The sequence below is a fragment of the Eublepharis macularius genome, chromosome 15 (genome assembly GCF_028583425.1).
Source record: "Eublepharis macularius isolate TG4126 chromosome 15, MPM_Emac_v1.0, whole genome shotgun sequence".
Classification (NCBI taxonomy): Eukaryota; Metazoa; Chordata; class Lepidosauria; order Squamata; family Eublepharidae; genus Eublepharis; species Eublepharis macularius.
The window spans coordinates 45,148,168-45,168,509 of NC_072804.1; the positions used below are offsets into that span (position 1 = coordinate 45,148,168).

The 20,342-nt window shown below is 47.9% G+C and overlaps 1 protein-coding gene across 2 annotated transcripts in view; it reads right to left on the reverse strand.

Moving 5' to 3' along the window:
* KIRREL2 (kirre like nephrin family adhesion molecule 2) overlaps window positions 1-20,342 on the reverse strand; it is a 39,051-nt gene continuing 18,709 nt past the window's right edge. Inside the window, exons 2-15 of one of the 2 annotated variants that reach the window (XM_054999525.1) lie at window positions 13,442-13,591; window positions 12,498-12,647; window positions 11,482-11,639; window positions 10,973-11,123; window positions 10,677-10,782; window positions 9,790-9,938; window positions 8,254-8,381; window positions 7,983-8,109; window positions 7,761-7,861; window positions 6,594-6,792; window positions 4,763-4,873; window positions 4,342-4,451; window positions 3,325-3,408; window positions 1-1,641 (exon numbers count right to left, since the gene is read on the reverse strand). In XM_054999525.1, the coding sequence (XP_054855500.1) occupies window positions 1,198-1,641; window positions 3,325-3,408; window positions 4,342-4,451; window positions 4,763-4,873; window positions 6,594-6,792; window positions 7,761-7,861; window positions 7,983-8,109; window positions 8,254-8,381; window positions 9,790-9,938; window positions 10,677-10,782; window positions 10,973-11,123; window positions 11,482-11,639; window positions 12,498-12,647; window positions 13,442-13,591 (2,168 nt within the window). In that variant the 3' untranslated portion in view covers window positions 1-1,197. Of the gene's footprint in view, window positions 1,642-3,324; window positions 3,535-4,341; window positions 4,452-4,762; window positions 4,874-6,593; window positions 6,793-7,760; window positions 7,862-7,982; window positions 8,110-8,253; window positions 8,382-9,789; window positions 9,939-10,676; window positions 10,783-10,972; window positions 11,124-11,481; window positions 11,640-12,497; window positions 12,648-13,441; window positions 13,592-20,342 lie in introns of both variants that reach the window. The other variant, XM_054999524.1, reaches the window with a different exon arrangement.

Consider the following 20,342-nt stretch of genomic DNA (forward strand, 5'->3'; position numbering starts at 1 on the left):
CTGCAAGTAGGCAATACATTTACAATTTCCCCTCTGGTTTTTTTTATATATAAAGCACAACATAAACAGGCATGTGCGTGCCATTGTGAAATCCCATTCTAAAGAAAAATGCAAAACAAAAATAATATACAGCGATTTTGGAAAGATAAAAATGTAGAACTCAAAACATTCACAGCAGGGAAATACATTTAAGGCAAAAGGAATAACTTATTTTTTTTTAAAAAAAAGGAGAGAAAGATATAAGCATATTCCATCTGCTTTTGGCTTCCTGTTTCTTTTTTCTGTTGGATTTACTTTAGTGTTTGTACCCTAGGAGTCCTTTCAGGTCCCAGCATAGAGAAACAGCATATGATATTGAACATGAATGCCACCCTTTGGTCAGAGAAGTCCACTGCAGGTGACAGAGACGCAGAGCAGATTCTTTAAATGGATGTGAATTCGGTGACTTTCCACTGGAATTGGGGGCTGGGTTTTATGAAAAGGGTGGCGGGAACAGAGATGCATTTGTATTCATCCAGAGGTACCCCAACTCAAGAGGGGAAGAGAGAATAATTTAACCACAGCATCAAGCCAGGAAAATGTAAAATGCAAGCATTATTGCCCATGCATAGAGATTTCCCAGAATCATGCGACTGTAGTAAGGTCTAAAGTCATGCCTTCGCGGCAGAAGGCTGCTTTCGGGGTAACCCTGTTGGAGAGCTAGACTGAGCATCACAGAGCCCTGCTGCTGAGGCTGTTATAGCACCGTATTTTCACCAGTTTTGGCCCAATGGCTTCTTAGGCTTCCTTCCAATGACCAGCACTACCCACCATTTAGAATTTCGATTCTCAGGGGCTAAGCTGTCCCACAATCCTTTGCAGCTTATTCCCACTTTCAGCAGAAGGTGTGCCCTTGTTCATTGTGTCCTGACACAAAGAGGCCAGCACTGGCATCCTCACAGCCGAAGAAAGATGGACTGGGCTCTGGGTGAAGATGACAAGCCAGCTGTCGGCCATCTTGGTTGCAACTTGGTGGCTGCATGTTACTAAGCCGGCTGCTTGCCATCTTCCTCAGATGGTGGGAATTGCCTCCACAGCTCAGTTCTAGGACACCCCAGTCCGTTGCCTGGCCCTTTCGAGTCTATCAGCCAAAGCGAGTGTCCCTTCTCTTTTTGCGACCTCCGAAGACGATCAGAGTTTGTCAGGGCCGAGCAGGAGTCATACATGGGTCTGCATGCGTTGGTGGGCTGGGCGGCCGTAGTCGGACTGCTGACACAAAGAGGTATATGAGAAGCGTGAGCAGCCTGAGGCCTTGCTGGCCTGGTCCGATGGCTCGTATCCACTCTCGGCCTTCTCGTAGTTGCTGGGTTTGACATAACTGGTGAAAGCCCGGGTGTAGGGGGCAGTAAGGTAGGTGCTCCCACTGTACATATTTTCTTGAGGGAAGAGTCGCTCGTGGGGGTCATAGGCCGAGCGGGAGCTGGGTGTGCCCAGAGTGTAGCGGTGAGCATATTCATACAGCTTTGGTTGTACCGGCCCGGCTGAAGGGTACAAAGAAGAGGCCCCAAACAGAGGGCGGGAGGCTGGCGTATATTCTGAAAAACTGCTCCCCAAGCACGGCTCCTCATGGGCACGGACTTTGTAGTAGCCATTGGTGGGATCCTGCAGAAGAAAAGACAGCAGAAATGTCAGTGAGGCAAGTTCAGGGTAAGGCCAAAAGGATCTGGCAGACCCATTCACTTCTAGATGTCTTACATAGTGAAGTCTCTGACGAGAACTGACTCACAGAATACTTTGTTCTTAAATATGGTGGTGATCAGGGCTTTTTTTCAGCTGGAACATGGTGGAACAGAGTTCCGGAACCTCTTGAAAATGGTCACATGGCTGGTGGCCCCGCCCCCTGATCTCCAGACAGAGGGGAGTTTAGATTGTGGCATGGAGGGCAATCTCAACTTCCCTCTGTCTGGAGATCAGGGGGCGGGGCCACCAGCCATGTGACCATTTTCTCCGAGGGCAACCCACTGAGTTCCACCACCTCTTTTCCCAGAAAAAAGCCCTGGGCCAATTCCAGACGGCCCTCCCCATTGCGAAACGTCGTGCATCGTCGCGCGACGTTGCGCAAAACTCGCGCGAGAAAACACGATATTTCACATTTTCTGCGCGACGACGCGCGACGTTTCGCGATGGGAAGGGCCGTCTGGAATCGGCCCTGGTGGTGATAATTAGTTTAGATAGCTTTTACTGCAGGGGGAAACCTCCTAGACCCATCCTTTACAAATAAGTCTATCAACAGGCAAAACAGTTTGGAATGGAACTTCCATGTTCAGAAGCAGTATACCTCTGAATATCCAACGCCAGGGACAATCAGGGTATAGATCTTTTTCATTAGTATATTTTATCCTATACTTCCTTCAAGGAGCTGTGTACATGAACCACTTTCTGATTTTACTTGGAACATAAATTTGGCATCTCATAGGTAGGAAAGAAGCTGGGCAAGGGGTATAGTTTGGAACAGACAAGGAACAGAAGGTAGGGGGAAGGACAAATGACCACTTTGCCATCTGCTGCTTCTCCCCTTGGAACTATCCCTTCCTTGAATAGCTTTTCTCTAAGGAGGCAGTTATGTGTTACATGCAATTGCGTACAACAGAAATGTGGTGAGTGTTTGAAAAACATACTGGTGTGTGTGGGTGTGTGTAAGAGAGAGAGAGAGAGAGAGAGAGAGAGAATGAACGACAGCAGGGAGGGAATGTTTCTCCAGAATTATTCCCTGCATCGCTTTTCACACCGCAGAGTCCAAAATAATCATTACAGAGTGATGGGTGTATAAAAACAGAGATTCCACCAATGTGATGCCTTCTATTGTCTTCTTTGCCAGAACATTTTTTCCCCAAAGCACAGAGCCAACCCAGGTTTTCCTCCACCTCTTTGGAGCAGGAGAACCCACAAATAACTGATTTCACAGGAGAGGTTGCTTGGCTTGCAACTTTTCAATATTCTGAAATTGGACTCAGTACTCCATGACAGCCATTTACTGGTAGGCCCCATCCCTCCATGGCAGCCATTTTCTAGTAGGCCCCATCCCTCCATGGCAGCCGTTTTCTAGTAGGCCCCATCCCTCCATGGCAGCCGTTTTCTAGTAGGCCCCATCCCTCCATGGCAGCCATTTTCTGGTAGGCCCCATCCCTCTATGGCAGCCATTTTGTGGTGGCACCCATTCCCTGCTCTCAAAATTCTAAAAGTGCCCTTTGAGTCAATAAGACTGGGGACTTTGGGTGTAAAAATTCGGTTAGGTTCTTAGTTGGGTACATCCCTGTCATGTGCTGGAGTCCCAGCTGGCCTTACCTTCAGCTCTTGGCTCCCTTCATCATCTTCCAAGATTTCACTATGCTCCGTATGGGATGTTGCTGGAGACTCACTGCTGGTGGCCTGGAGAGAGACGAAGGGTGAAGGGTGAGCCTGGTATAGAAGATTCCCTGGTTCCAGCTTCAGCTCTTTGGGTCCCTTCGTCGTAAGCACAGGTGACGGGGGCTTTCCCAAAGGACTGTACCATTGCTAAACACACAAAAAGAAAACCATGGCAGGATTACAACAGGGCTGCTTTCTGTCACAATAGCTAAACAGAACCTCCATGTCCCATGGCAGTATTCTCTAAATACTAGACACACAACTGGAGGGGTGTCTGTGTCCCCTGTATCTTACTCAGAATGAAACAGGAAGCAGAGCTAGATGGATTTGCAGTCTTGATTCAAAAGAGCAGAGAAGAACTGTTGTAGCATAGTGGTTATGTGATTGGGCTGCAAATCAGCACTCTGCTGGTTCAAATCTCACTACTGTCATGAACGCAGCAGGTGGCCTTGAGTAAGCCATTCCTCTCTGCCCCAGCTCTCCAACTGTATTGTGGGGATAATAATAACACTGACTTTGTTCACTGCTCTGAGTGGGGCACTGATCTGTCTAGAAGAGCAGTATATAAGCACAGTTATTGTAGCATAGTGAGTGGTTGGGTTGCGAATCAGCACTCTGCTGGTTCGAATCCCACTACTGTCATGAACTCAGTAGGTGGTCTTGGGTCAGCCACTCCTTTCAGCTCCAGCTCCCTAGTTATATTGTGGGGATAATAACAACACTGATTTTGTTCATTGGTCTGAGTAGGGTACTAATCTGTCTAGAAGGGTGGTCTATACGTGCAGTTGTTGTTACTATTATGAGAAGATCTGCATATGATGGTGCATATGCCAGAAATGAGAAACTTTGACCGGTCAAAGGTAAGGGAATCCAGCAGAGTGCTTTCAAGGACAGAGTCCTGTTATGGGGGCTTTCGGCAGTGCTCCTGGCATCGGAGAGATTGTCTCTACTCACCATGGGTTCCTTGCTATCATCTTCTGTCTCGCTCGGTCTGCTGGGACTGCTCTCGCTGGTTGTAATTTGCACCAGGATATCTGCCTTGGAGAGCTGTGTTCCTCGCTTTGCTGTGGGACGAGCAGATGGACAGATTGAGCATGAGGTCCATGGGTACCTCTGCTTATGCTGGTGGTGTACCAGAAAGCTTTCTGCATAGGGTTGCTAACATCCAGGTAGGGCCTGGAGATCTCCCAGAATTGCAACTGATTTCCAGACCACAAAGATCAGTTCCCCAAGAGGAAACGGCAGCTTTAGAGGATGAGCTCTATGACATCACCTCCAAGCTCTCCCCAAACTCCGCCTTTCCCAGGCACTGCCCCCAAATCTCCAGGAAATTGCCAATCTAGAGTTGGCAACCCTAGGGCAAAGGAACTCTCACCTTTCCCACAGCGTTTGCGCCGGTAGCAGAGGGAGACGATGACTACCAGAAGCAGGAGGCCAGCAACACCGGAGGAAGCCAAAAGCCCCAAGATCAAAACTGACAGGACCTCTGCATGGAGAATTTCTTATTTTAATCATAGTTCTAGCCAGCATCGTTTGTTTGTTTTTAAAAAAAGAAACAAAACCGATAGCCAGCAGATCAACACAAAAGGAAAGACAACCCGACACCATGAAATAAATACCATCAATTCCAAAAAAGCAAGATAAAGAAATGGCCCCAAACAATCAATTAAAAATGATATTTGTGTTCTGAAGGAAACTGAAAGGTAGTGCTGTGCAGTGGTTAGAGTGCAAGGTCCAGGGCTGGAGAGAGCAGCATTCAAAATCTGCCCTCAGACACAAAGCATCTTAGGTGACCTTGGGCCAGTTGGTGGCTCACTCTCTGCCTAATCTACCCTGCAGGGTTGTTGTAAGCATAAAAAGGAAAACAATATATGCTACCCTGAATTCTTTGAATGAAGGTCACGATTAAAAAAAAGAGAGAGAGAAAAGCAACAAACAGGATTCTCTCAACACAAACACCACCCAAAAAGGATTATAATATAATCAGCAATCAATAAAATACTGCGAGGGCTTAAGGTGGGACATCATAAAGAGAGTTTTTACTGTATACTACTTACCTGTATCTTTTTCCCCAGTGGGGGTAAAAGCATCTGGGGGCATTTTCAGTGGGGAAAAAGTGCAAAGGGAAGGGTTAAGGACCCCCTTTTTGTGGGCTGGTTTTCATTTATTAAAACACTAATCTGTCCCAGGCAAGACTCACAGCGAGACACAAATTGCAACATTCCTTGCAGAAATAAAATGCAGGCAACCCAGAGAGCCACGGCAATCTGAGCAACCTCTAGATTTTAGGGTTAGCAACCTCCAGGTGTGGTCTGGAGAGTCTCTGGAATTACAATTGATCGCCACATGACAGAGATCAATTCCCTTGGAGAAAATGGTTATCTTGGAGCGTGGACTCCATGGAATTATATCCCATTGAGGTCCCTCCCCTCCCCTCCCCAAACCCTCCCCTCCCAAATCTCCAGGAATTTCCTAACTCAGAGTTGGCAACTGTACCAGCTTTAGGGACCTCAAATACTCCCTTAAGAGAGTCGTTTCACACCTCCTCCTAAAAACAGACAGCCAAGCGACGCTTCCAATAAGAGCCTGTTCTAAAGTGGTGTGATAACGACTGAAAATGCTCTGGAACAGATTGAAGCTCTACACACCTCCCTAACGTAAGGTAATGCTTGAAAAAAAATTGCTGGGCAGAATGCCTCTTGGGTAAATAGCAGGAGAGGTGCTCCTTTCAGGTACATCAGTCTCATTTTATTTCGGCTTCAAATTACAGGCTCAGTGGTTGGTTGTATGGCTTAAAAGGAGAGCAAAATGTCCCCACAAAGAATCCTGGGTCTACCCACAACATGCAGTTTTGCTTTAAGTAAATTGTGAATCTGGGTTACCTTCACGAACTACAAATTGGAATCAAACTTCCACACAAACTTCCTCCGGTTTTACACACTTGCATATCTACCCACCAATCTTTGATTTTATTATATTTATTGTTTTATTTCACTGTGATATCAACGCTCTGTTCTTTCTCCAAGGAGCTTAGAGCAGCGGGCAAGGGTGTACGTTATTTTTATTCCCACAACAACCCTGTGAAGTAGGTTACACTCACAGAGAAAGTGGCTTGCTAAACAAGCTTCACAGCTAAGCAAGGGTGTGAACTCTACTTTGCTGCTTTATTATTAATGGCATTTTCGGTGGTGAAAACGGAGCCTTACCTTGGCGGCGCAGGCTGACGGCAGCAGAGCGTACGCCAAATCGGTTCCAAGCTGTGCAATTGTAGGGGAGGGCAAAATCAGTGTCATGGGTTGGGTCTATCAGCAAAGCTGAGAGCACCCCCTGTTCTGTTACAACAGTGTCCACCGTAAAGCGATCCAGCGAGCCAGAATCCAGCACCCGTTCACCCCATGCCCAGGCCTGCCATGAGAAGAAGAGGGGAGAGAGAGAGAGAATCAAGAGCTGGGACAGATGGACAATCTAGGAGCCAGGGGTGCTAAGACAGAGTTGACTTTGAGCCAGCACGTGCATACATAACGTCAGCCACACGGAGGCCGTTTTTAAAAATGCCTCCATATGGCAGTTGCTGTCATGTGGCTGGATGACAACACATAACAGTTCCCTGTGCCAAGAAAAAAAAAGGTGTTTTGCTGTACACCTCTACAAACCAACAGATTTGCGTGGTCAGGAATAGCTTGAGAATATATTATCACAATATTTAAAGTGCACTTTAAAGTCATAGGTTGTCCACAAGTCCCCTATGAAGCATTTTTAATGTAGTCAACCCAGGTTTCGGTGAGTCCTACGAATGCTTTTCAGTTGCATGGCTGGCTTCCAAGAAAAAAGAAAGCCTTTATCTTTAACATGAAGTAAAATAAAATTTGAAAACAGTAATATTTGTTGTGGAGAGAATTGGAAGCTTCCTTTTAATGTATATAATTATTTAAATTATTTATCTTTTATGTTTATTGTTGGGTTTTTTGTTTCTATGGTCTGCTGTTTTTGTTTGTCTGTTAGTTTTTGTGTAACTGAATTTTTATGGCTTTTTTCTTTTTTGTTATATAAAACGCAAAAGTGTTTTAAAAATTATTTACAGCTTTATAACACTGTGACTCTTAGAAGCTAGAAACTTGCAGTTGCAGCTTCTTCACTACAAAGGTTTTCAGAAAGCTGCCTTCAGTTCTAGTTTCCCGACTTGTATGTTTCACCCAAGGGGACAGAGGCTGATTCCGCACACGTTGGATAATGCACTTCCAATCCTCTTTATAGATCATTTGGAACGGATTTTTTTGTGTGCGGAACAAAAACTCCACCTCAAACAATCGATAAAGTGCATTGAAAGTGCATTATTCAACGTGTGCGGAATCAGCCGGTAGAGAAACACTTACGATCCGGTCAGGGGGTGGAATGCTCCCCACCAGGCATTCCAGCCGAGCTTTGGCTCCCACTGCAGTCTGCTGGCTCGGTTCCACACTGATAACAGGTGGGCCTGAAACGAGAGTACAGTTAAGGGGCTGCTCTTGCCACTCTTCCTTCTTTGCCACGCGCCCTTTGACAGGTTGCTGTAGCCTGCCACACCCCTCGGTCCAAAGGCGACCTCAGCCCCTTACCGTTCACCGCAAGCGTCACCTCCTTCTCAGCAACCCCGATGCGTGGCACGATAGCTTTGCACACATAGATGCCGGCGTCCTCCTGCGTCACCGCCTTCAGGTGAAGGGTGTTTCCATTGCTCAGCACCTGCCGGTACGATAGGGCCTGAATATGGCTTTCCTAAGACTACAGGGGTCACCCATATGCCAAGAAAGGGAACTCCTAGATTTGTTCCTGCAGTTTATGCAGGCAGAGTACAGGGCATGGAGATGCCTGATGGCAGTGGCTTACCACACTAGATCCCTTCTTGGTCCAGGCCAAGGTGAGAGGTGGATTCCCGGACCAGGTGCATGTGAAGGAGGCATCAGCACCAACGTCGACAGTCAAGGGTTTGGGCTGAGATATAAGGCGAGGTCCAACTATGCAGTGAGAGCGAGAGAGAGAGAGCACTCAGTGGTTAGGACCTGGAGCTGTGAGCCAGGAACCCCTTCATGCAATTATTACCCCTGCCACGAGTTTCCTAAGTACCTTTATGCAAACCATTCTCCAGCTTTCCCGCCCCAGTACAAGGAATGTAACACCAAGCTAACCTTTACAGTATTGAATTCTAGGGAGCGCATGTGCATATGCCCTATGAAGTCGCAATCGACTTAGGGTGACCCCGGAAAGGGGCTTTCAAGGCAGGTTAGAAACAGAAGTGCTTTACCCTTGCTTTCCTCTGCACAGTCATCCTTGGTGGTGGTCCATCCAAGTACCAATCCTGCTTAGCTTACGAGATCAGCTATACCATGCTGCCTTCCCTCCCATTTCCAGGGAGAGAGTGCATGAAATGATTTGAATGTTCTAGTGCAGTAGTCTCCAACCCGTGGGTCAGATGGGCTTTGGAGGCCCATTTCCTAGGTTATGAGCCCCCCAGCCACAGTTGCTATTTCTGCATACCCATTTATAGGAGAAATGGGACAGTGAGGCAAAGTCACTCAACAGTGGAGGGGATTGCTCCGTGGCTGTGCCCCTTGGTACACCTTCTGGTCTTCTGCTTGTGTTTCCTGTCCCCAACTTTCTTGGGGTTGGATCTGATGGATTTGTTCCATTAACGGTGGCCCCTTCCTCCAGCACAAAGTGCCTTTCTCCAACACCACTTCTCTCATTATGTCCCTTACAGGGCCTTGCACTCTGTGGATAACCAACTCTTGGTGGCCCCAGCCTGAGGGATATTTGGCTGGCCTCAAATAGGCTCAGGGCCTTTTCTGCCCTGGTTCCAGCCTGGTAGAATGCACTCCCAGTGAAGATCTGAGCCCTGCAGGACCTTTTACAGTTCCACAGGGCCTGCAAGATGGAGATGTTCTCCAGGCCTACGTGCCTGCAAACTGTCCCCTTTCTTGACCACTATGCCCCACCTTCAACCATCCCAAGCCTAATACCATGGCTGCAAATGTATTTTCTAAATAGCCATTTCACAGTAGCCTGGTGTTCTTAGAAGAGCCTGGATTTTAGCTGTTAAATTGGTTTATATTGTCATGATGTTTAATTGTATATTTTTTTTCCTGTAAGCTGCCCTGAGCCCACTTGCAGGAAGGGCGGGGGATAAGCCGAATAAAATAAAAATAAATAAATAAAATAAAAGACTTTTCCACTAATGAAAAAAGCCCATTGTGTTGAAGGAAGACATATTGCACTGGAAGAAGATGCTACTTTCAATGGAAGAGACACCTAGGATCCAGCCCTGGCCTCAACAACCGTGTGGTCAAAACCCCACACCCCTCACTTGTCTTTTCCTTCCAGAATGCCCCCACCTATCTTAGGATCCAGACCCATCTCCTCACTCACAATGCACGTCTACCAGCGTGCTGACGTTGGTGCTCCCCACGGCATTCGACACCTCGCATGACACAGGCTCCGTGAAGAAGGACTGGTCTACCGTCGCCTCGTAGCTGTCCCCGTTGGCTTCAGGAACAGGCACGCCTCCTTTAGCCCACCTGTGGATTCAGGCACAAATCTTAGGAAATCCTGACTCAAGGCACCGTGGGGACAGAGAGCATCAAGACTGGCAAAATAACTTACTAGTGGTTCCTGGCCTCAGGGAGGCCCAGCTGGCCTCGACCAGGGCCAGGGCATTTTCAGTCCTGGCCCCAACCTGGTGGAACTCTCTTTCGGAGGACACCTGGGCCCACCAAGACCCTACATCTTTTTGGCGGGCCTGTAAGATGGAGCTGCCGAGACCAGCCTTTGATCATTTTAGGAGCCTCCCTACCGGTCTCCCACCGGGAGGGGAGGTGACGAAATCATGACCCCCCCCTATAAATGCAGTCACTAGAATATTATTAACTGTGGCCCCCACCCACCCCCTTGTGTTTACATTATGACTGGGGAAATTGGAGGGGGCTGCCATTTTGAGATGCTGTTCTATGTATTCGTGTGTTTGGATTGTTAAATGTACTTATATGTTTTTAAATGTTACTGAGCACTTTATTGTACCCCGCCCTGAGCCTGTTCACGGGGAGGGAGGGCTAAAAATCAAATAAATAAATAAAATATAAATAAATAAAGGCGAGAATAATAATCCCTGCAGAAGGAAGGATCTCAAGATTCGACCTTGTCCTGGCAGCTGGTAAGCATGCAATCTCCCCAAACTGCCATTAGAGGGCACCCGAGTGACATCGTTGCTGCCGTTTGAGCTCACCGGAAGGTAGGATCCCCCCCAGTCTATTCCTTACCTGTAGCCTGTTACTTCAGGGTTGGAGGTGGCCGTGCAGAGGAAGCTGACCTTGCCACCTTCGGGGACAGTTTGTGGCTGGACTGATAAGATGACGACAGGTGGGTCTGCAAGAAGAAGAGCCGAGAGGCCGAAACCCTAAATGTGTCACTGTCTTGGTAACAAGTTTGCCCGGACAAGGCCTCCTTTCTTGACAAAGCCAGCCCCACAAGTGGTCAAGAGCTCCGTCCCAAACCAGAACAGGCAATGCACTGCTGACAGCACAGTCCCATTGGGTCCCTGTCTGCTTAGACTCACATTGCACATTGAGGGTGACGGTGGTCTGCTTGCCCGCGGGGGCTGCTGGGTTGCTGACCCGGCAGGTGAAGGTGCTGCCCATATCCCTGCTGCTGGGAGTCAGGAGGAGCGTGCTGATTGCCACCTCCCGTTTCCCGTCGTCCATCAGCGCCTGCAGGAGAGAAACGGGAATTGCGTGGGCAAACCCAGGCCCCATGGCTGTGATGGTGTATCCGATCCACGGTCATGTAGTCACACAGCCAGCTTCGTGCAGTGGTTAGAGGGTCAGACAAGGACCTAGAAGACCCAGATTCGAATCCCCATTGTGCCATGGCTGGGTGACCTTGGGCCATTCACACATGCTCAGCCTCACCCGCCTCACAAGGCTGTTGTGATGATAAAACGAAGGAGAGGAGAACAATGTCCTTGGATGGATTTTGGAACATCGTCGTAAAGATATAGAGGGAGATGCTCAAGACACCCCATTCTGCCACCTGCTTAACTCTTGCTGCCCCACAACACTGCCTCACCTTGGAGTACACGGCAGAATCTTGCCGCTGCCCGTCACGGTACCAGCTGATCTCAGCAGCAGGCTTGGCACCGGCAGCCCGACATGACAGATTGTAGGGGACATTGGAGATCACATGGACGATTGGGCCATTTTGGATCTCCGGATCATCGGGAGGAACTGGAAGGAGAGAGGCAGAGAAAGGAGGTCAGTCACAGAGATGCTCGGGGAAGGGGGCACACACCACACAACACACACAAAAAAGCTTCTGGAAATGCAAGCTTCTTTGGAACAACGTTCTGGCTGGAGTGCAACAGAAGGGGGATGCTTAATCCAAGGCAGGGCTCTGTTCCAGATCTACTGAGGAGGGATAATTAATGCATTCAATCATTTGCAATGAAACAGTTGCCTGGAGCTTGCCAGTGCATTTTCCCAGAGAGCGCTCCACCGTAGAGATCCTAGCGCTTCTCTCTTAATGCATCAGCGACAGGTGAATTCCGTAAAGGTGGAGAAAATAGATGGGGAGGGGGTGAGGAGGAAGGCAGTCCCCAGCAGCAAGAGGACAAGGTTTCAGATCCAACACAAAGCGTGTCGTTTTGCCCCAGGTCTTGCCCTTGCATCTGTCCCAGGTTCCGTCCCCAGCCTTACTTGCTGGCCACGGGTGATACAGAAATACTCTACCCAAGACCCTGGACAGCCACTGCCAATCACAGTGGACCTTGGAAGAACCATGGTCTGACTCAGTATAAAGCAGCAGCAGGCTTTCCAAGCAACCTAGCCATCGATTTAGGTCCAACTTTAGTACTGTCAGAACAAACGCTTCTTCCGACAACCCTAGGTAGCCTGTGGAACTCGCTGCCACAGGACGTGCCACTCCTCTAGCTTCTACCGCTTCCAAAGAGGATTAGACAAATTTATGGAGGATTGTCACTATCCATAAATGCATTGAGCGCTGCTCAGAGGACAGTTTCACGTCAGAGGACCACGGCAGAAGTGGGCACGCCATGGAACAGGTGTTGCAGAGAAAAGGAAACTCACTCAGGACGGTGAGCTTTGCACGCTGGGATCTCAGGGCCGCTTGCGTGGCTTGGCATTCATAGACGGCGTCATCGTCCAGCTCAGCATAGTCAATGCGCAAGTTGTGCTGTCCTGCGGAAGCATCTCCGACAATGGAGTAGCGAGACCAGCCTGTGGAGGAGAGGGAGGGAGCGTGTGGGATGGGATTCGTTCGTGGGACCCCGCACAGAGAGGCGAACACAATGCCCCCCAATATTTATTTACTTAAAATGTGCTTCGCTTCTTTGAAGACCTCCTCGAGGCGGTACACAAAATTACAACATGAAATAATGATTGAAATTAACAACCATCAAAAAGCAGCAAGTAAAAAGCCCCCAAACATAAAAAGCAAGCATTAAAAACTCAAAGCATGAAACATTTGCCATCCTAAATGATAGGGCTGCCAGGTCCAGGTTGGGAAATTCCTGGATATTTTGGGGGTGGAGCCTGAAGAGGGTGGGGTTTGGGAGGGGAGGGGCCTCAGTGGGGTATAATTCCATAGAGTTCACCCTTCAAAGCAGCCAGTTTCTCCAGGGGAACTAACCTCTGTTGCTTGGAGATCAGTTGTAATTCTGGGAGATCTCCAGCTATCACCTAGACGCTGGCAAGCCTATCAGTACAGCAGCCAGTGCTATCTGTGATGGATCTTTCCTCGAACGACATCCTCTGCTCCTCCCCATTTGGGTTGCCAACTTCCGTGTGGGGCCTGGAGATCTCCCAGAATGACAGCTGATCTCCAGACTACATAGATCAGTCTCCCTGGAGAAAACGGCTGCTTTGGAGGGTGGCTAGCCTCTACGGCATTAGAGCCCACTGAGGTCCATACCCTCCCCAAACCCTGCCCTCCCCAGGCGCCACCCTCAAATGTTCCGGAATTTCCCAGCCTGGATCTAGCAACCCTTCTCCCCGTGTCACAGAATACCTACCAGGCAGATCTCTTTCTCCACCCAAAGCCAGCCCATCTTTGGTCCACTGAACCATGCCCCGATAGCCCATCACCACGCAGGCCAGCGTCACCGACTGTCCGGACACGATCACTTGATCCATGGGCTGCTGGAAAAAATAGGCTGCCAACCCTGGAGGGGCAGAAAAACTGGGTCATTAAGTCAAACCCCAAATCTCACTGTAAACATCTTGGACTTCAATCGCTGTAATTTATTTATTGACTTCATTTATACCCTAGAAAAAACACAGGCTCTCTATGTCAGCAATACAGCCAATCTTTTCTGAATTCAACATCATAATAAACAACAATGCACAATATGGAAGTGTGAAAAATAAATTGATTACAGCATCCCTTTTATCTTCACAACAACCCTGTGAGGTAGGTGACGCTGGGAGGGTACGACCAGCCCAAGGTCACCCAGCAAGCTCCCCTGGCAGAGCGAGGATTTAAACCCTATTCTCCCAGATTCTAGACCAACACTCTAACCACTACACCACACCAGAGATGTGTAAGGTTTCTTGCTAGCTCACTCAAATCATGGTGCATCTCAGCCATCATTCTGACAGCACCCAAAGAGATGCCTCTGAAAATGTGCTTATGAAGGCATGAAAACACTGTCCCCATTGTCCCCTTGTACTCCAAGGTATACTGCGAACTGCACATGGAGGTTCCATGTTGCAACTGTAGCTAACAGCTGTCAATAGATCTATCAAGCAGAAACTGGCCCATGGCTTTTACCATGTAACCTAAGATCAGCCCTACTCATGAGGTACAATGGGATGGCCAAGCCTTTTGGCGATGGAGCGTGTAGTCCCTCTGCAGACAGCAGTTAGGGGACAAAATGAAGCTTCGAATGTTGCCCTGTGTACAAAAACAGTACCTCCCTGCATCTAGAAAGCCAGTATACCAAGAAAGTGGGATGTTTAGCTTTTTGCTTGCGTGGAAGTTTTCGAAATTTCTTAGCAATGTTAAAGGTCTGCATGCTTCCACCCTCCCCCTGGCTCATGAAGTACGTGCACATTTTCAAAGCATTCCTTCTGTTAGCAATTTTAGTCTCTGCACAGAAATGTGTTGAGAGAGACCGGGGGTGAGGGGAGAGAGCGCTGATAGAGCATGTTTCAGTTCTGAGTCAACGCAGCAGCCCCCGGGTCCCTGGCATTGCCTTATCTCCCTGCCACAGACTGCTGAGGTGCCAGTTTCGTAGGTTCTGCACATGCCCTACGGCTGGAGGGGGGGTGGGGGGAAGCAGCCTCCGTTCCTTCTCCGTGCTGCCCTCATTGAGCAGTTTTCTTCTGTTCCCCTTTTTCTTTGAGCCTTATGAGAATGCACAGAAAGAAACTTCGGAGATGGGAGATTGAGAATGTGCAAGTCAAACGGGGGATTGATGGCACGAGTTCTTTTGCTTGGCTTTGGGTGAAAACTGACTCTGGAAGTGAGACCAAAAGAAAAAAAATTAGGAACAAGAGGGAAGTGTTAAGGCCAAAAAATACAGGACACTGGATTGTTGTGACGAGAGCTTCACACATGCAAAGCCACTTGGGGTTGGCAAAGCAAGAGTTAAAATGTTCCCTCCCCACATCATTTCTCCTCCTCTTGGACTGCTTTTAAGAGCTAGTGGGGGAGAGGGGGAGAAGAGACCAACATTGTTGTGCTGGTCCTGCATCTGTTCCATGCGCTGTGTTCATTCAGATGGAGTGAGGATAGTCTCTCACTTCCCCATTTACCTGCATTGTGGCCCCTGATTCTCTCTTCCCCAATGGCGGCTTTTCAAGCTCAGATCACACACTTAAACTTCTAATCATCGAATATCAGAATGACAATGTGGGAATAAATCAGCACCCCGTTACATGGAACAGCGGGTGTAGCATTCAGAGGTTGCCACACAGCTTCAAGTCATGTGCCAGGGACATGGCTAGAATTGCACATCAGGTTGCCTGCACTGTCTTGGCAAATGCTGGGAGAGTTGGAGAAAGTCCCCCAAGGACGGTGGAGTTTGGTGGATGTGACATCACTTCTGGGCAAAACCCTAGGAGTTTCCTCTATTTCTATGGTAATGACCATACAGACATGGGGAAATTCCTAAAGTGTCACTGTAGAAGCCATTTTCTTCTGCTCCTCAATTTCTCAAAAGTAGGGGATTTGGGCTGAAGTTGTGTGTGTGTGTGGGGGGGGGGTTACCTGCCACAGGTGGGCAAAAGGCAAGCCTAACTGTACACCTGTCACACAAGTGCAAGACAGCAGTGACCAGTTTAGTGCTGCCAACCTCCAGGTTGGACCCAGAATTACAACTGATTTCCAGGCTACAGAGATCAGTTCCCCTGGAGAAACTGAGGTCCTCCCCCAAACTCTGCCCACCCCAGGTTCCACCCCCAAATCTCCAGGAATTTTCCAACCTGGAGTTGTCAGTCCTCTGCCAATCACAGCTGCCTGTTCTGTGTAGAGGCAGCAAAACAAGACACGATTTGGTACAAGTGTGTATATCACAGGCAGACCTGTTCTTATCAACTGGGTACTTCTGACACCTTTGAATATTCCAGTTTTATTGCGTGGAATGAATGATACTGGTTTGGTGCATTTTAAATTTTTTTTTTTTGTAATCTGCCTCGAGTCTGAGCAAGAAAGATGTATTATATTTATTTTTTTTGCCAAATGTCAATGTTTGCTTTACGGAAAATAAATATTAAAAACAGTAGCACACCCACAACACACAATGTGATAAAGCTGCCTGAAAATTTTCCACAGATGTTGAGACATCCATTCTGTTATCGATTCCACATTGGTGCTCGGGAGCCGCTTCGGGAGCCGCTTCGTTCAACCTCCCAGACTCTGCCCTCCACCCTCTTGGCCACTGGCAGTCTGTTAAGATCCGAGAGGCTCAAAGAGCCTTTATTGGCGCATAGACCCCTCCATCTTGCGGCTCTTATCTTCTCACTAAAGCCTGCTTAACTGCAATCCAATAATGCCGGGCCTTTTGTCCCATTGTTTAAAAGTTTACCCACTCAACACGGGTCTGAGCAGCCGGATAATCCCCTCAAGAGGGTCAAGACACAGAGGGAGCCACAAGACAAAGGCTTGATGGAGAGTCAGGAAGGCAGGCGGATTCTTCCCCCTGGGAACGGATGGAATAAGGTCGGCTAATCGAGCTGAAGGACTGGAGCAGCACTGCTAAGTCCGGTGCCGGCCGGATCTTCTGTTCTGGGCCTTTCACACACTTGAACCAAGGCAGCAAGCGGCTCTTGAGAATGGAAACCTAGTGTATTTCTACAATAACATTAAGAACACCTCCCTCTTTTGTGGCTTGTAGAATAGGTTTCTTGGCTCATCCTATGCTCCAGGGCTATTCAAATCAATCCAGTCCAATGAGACAACTGCAATAATGCTGAATATTAAAATATACCTTATTTTTTACCCTTGTAAAAATTGTTCCGGTGATTTAAAATGTTTAAAAGGGGAGAGCCGTTTTCACCGTGATGGGCTCCAGACCCTCTCCAAGATGGAGTATGTCTGCTGTTGCCTCCCTTAACACAGCTAGGAGTCCCAGAGTATTTTAAAGACTAACAACATTTATGCCAGCATAAGCTCTCACAAGCCAGAGCTCGTTTCGTCAGATGCAAACAGCTCATCTGAACTTGCTTGACTCCAAGTGAAGAAAACGATGCATCTACAATGGCTGCGTATGTTGCATGCGCAACTCCTTGAGCGGCCCAAAGCATAACACCTTCCATGTCTCTCCCCGGAACATGGGATGGTGGTTTCACCTGACCCCACCCTTGCATTTTTAAACAGCATAAACATTCTAATCCATCTGGCTTTTCCATTCTAATCCAATTTGCTTCTCATCTGCTGAAAAGAAACAAATACAGGAGGTATTGTACCAGCACTTTCTCCAAACAGGCTCTGACCTTAACTGCCAATTCCACCCTCTCATAAACTTTAGCTCACTGGCTCTCACTATCTAGGCTGCAGAAATGCCACAGCAAAGAATTACATGATTAAAAAAAGTTTCCTAATATGCTAAGCCCCTATTGGCCCTAAACGATTCCATTTCTTCTTTTTGCCCTAGGCGGGTTTTAGATTCGCGCGGTTGGCAAAGTAGGAAGCCTCAAAGATTAATTCAGCAGGTTAAGTTTGGCCTTACAGTTCCTGACCTAGAGGCAAACAAATCAAAACCAAAACAAACACAGAAAGGATGGGGCCTAATACAGTGCAACGTAGTGGGTTAGTGTCCAATTAAGAGTGTCAGATTAAGTGGTTAGAGCGTCGGTTAGAGTGTTGGATTAAGGTCAATCACATAATCTAACCTACTTCACAGGGCTGTTGTGAAGATAAATTGGAGGAGTGGAGAACGATAGAAAGGCAGGATATAAGTCAAATAAACAAACGAACTTGCTGGCTGGCTGGCCGGAATGTGGAGATGGGATTAAGGGGATGGCCCACTGTTCTTTCTCTGGGGACCTCCTGGAAGATTCATGGCTGGCTAGACCTGGCCCTTGGAGAAGTTTCTGACACTCCCAACTGCCCCTATTTTACAGTGAAGCCAAATCATGCAACATTGCAAAGCACTTAGTTACACCCTGGATAGCATCAATAATAAAAGAAGTATCCTAGTCCATCATAACCCGTAAAGGAAGCCATGTTGCACATGAGGGTGAGTAGGTACTGGGTGGGTAGATGCTTCAGTGGAGGGCCTGGCTGAATAGCAGAGAGGTTAGAAGGCAGCTCTAGCCATTGATTCACAACAACGTTAATGGGAAAGGTCTTTGCCAGCCCCAGAATCACCTTAATGGATATACTGAAGCAGCAGCCATCGCAATTTTCTCCATTAAGTGCCTAAATTATACTATTTACACATTCCCTAAATGCATGCTTTATGTTCACTTGGGGACATCCCGCAAATTTCATTGCTTTTAACACACTTGTAACAAAAAAAGAGAGAGACATTCTCTCCCTGTCTCACGTGCGTGAACACACACTCTCGGTGAACATACACAGCTGCAGGAAAGTCTCCCGCCACAGGCCCACAGGGGGAGGGTCCATCTGGGCACCCATCTGGCGCCATTCAAGCGAATTTCGCCACTGCAAGACTGTACCGTGCTGTGACTCAGTTCAAGTGATGGGGCCGGATCGGCTCGCCTTTTGAATCACTGCCCCAGAGGAAACCACTGTTCAAGGTGGCTGCTGGTTGTGGCAGACATTTCCTTTAGGGGTACCAACTTCCAGGCGGGCTTTAAGTTCTCCCAGAATTATAACCGCTTTCCAGGCTACAGAGATCAGTTCCCTAGGAGAAAATGGCAGGTTCAAAGGGCAGACTGGATGGTCTACTAAGGTGTCTAGGAAAAAAAAGAGGTCCTAGAGTGGCAACTAGGGGCGGGCATGAACCAGGAAATTACCGAACTGTGAGGTTTGTGGTTTGTCTTGTTTCATGAACCATGAACTTTCATGAATTTGCCCCAGTTCGCAAACTGGTTCATTTGGTTTGTGAAAACATCACTTCCGGGGCAGCAGATGGTCTGCAGAAAGCCCCTCCCCCCAGTTGCCTAGGAAATTGATTGATCGGTGCCAGGCTGTCTGACGAACCAAATGAACCAGCCTAAAGCTTGTGGCAGTTCATCTGAAATGGGCTCTGACAAACTTCCTGTTCGCGAACCATGAAGTGTCCCGGTTCACGACAAACTTTGGTTTGTGCCTGCCTCTAGTGGCAACATAGACCTGCTGAGCTCCCTTCACTCCCCAAGGTCTGCCCTCCCCAGGCACTGCCCCCAAATCTCCAGGAGTTTCCCATGTGGGAGTTGACAATCCACTCTGCTTAGGATTGCATTGAAGGACTGCAATCCTATTTAGAAGGAGAAGATACTGTGGTTGTGGAACTACTGATATAGCCAATTCTTTACAGACTATATAGGTCAACAATCTATATCAATGTGGGAGGAGTTGAGTCAGGTGCTACGACTCTATATCAGTGGCATCCTTGAAAAGCTTCCATTTAATTATTGTTCCCCTCCTAGGAGCCATGAAAACTCAAATATTTAAAACTATGAAAATCCCTTAAATGATCACCTGATTTAAATCAAAATACCTGCTAATTCCCACTGAAAGCCCAGCTAACTAAGACCATCACAAACCTTGGCAATCTATTAGATGAGAACGAGAGCAAAGATGGTAGACATTTCCCACCCAGCCAACACATGCTTTGAAGGAAAAGTAGGTTCTGTTTTGAACTCTGAGAGCCAAGCTACAAGTGACGAATGACACTTGCCTGGCAAGTGAACAGACTCACGTGTATTCCTCCCTGTTCACTTGCCATTCATTTGCTCTCCCTGGATGAATGCAGAATTTTTTAACAAAAGCAATCCCGTTTATGTGGCAGAATGTGGGAACAAGCATTTAATCCAATGCTCAGACTGTGACGAGAAGAAATTTTGACAGATTTTATGGAAGAGAAACAGAATTCTCTGTGGGCATTTCATTTTGATACTAATTCAGGTGGCATAGCTCTCCCCAAGGAATTCTGGGAACTGTAGTTTGAGATCCTTACGCTCGCTACCTCAAAAGTACAGTTCCCCAGAGTAAAGAGCACAAGATTTTTATACACTAATGGCTTCTGTAGAATCAGAATTGCCAGCCTCCAGGTGGGGCATGGAGATACCTTAGAATTACAACAGTTTTCCAGACAAGAGAGATCAGTTCCTTTGCAGAAAACTGCTGCTTGGAAGGCGGACTTTATGGCATTACCCTGATGAGGTCCCTCCCCTCCCCAAGCTCCACCCCCCAATCTCCAGAAATGTCTCATCCTGGAGTTCTCAACCCTATGAACTGGAGGAGGAGGACGACAAAGGACGTGGAATCCAAACCTCAGTGCCACTTGCGTGTCTGTGAAATGG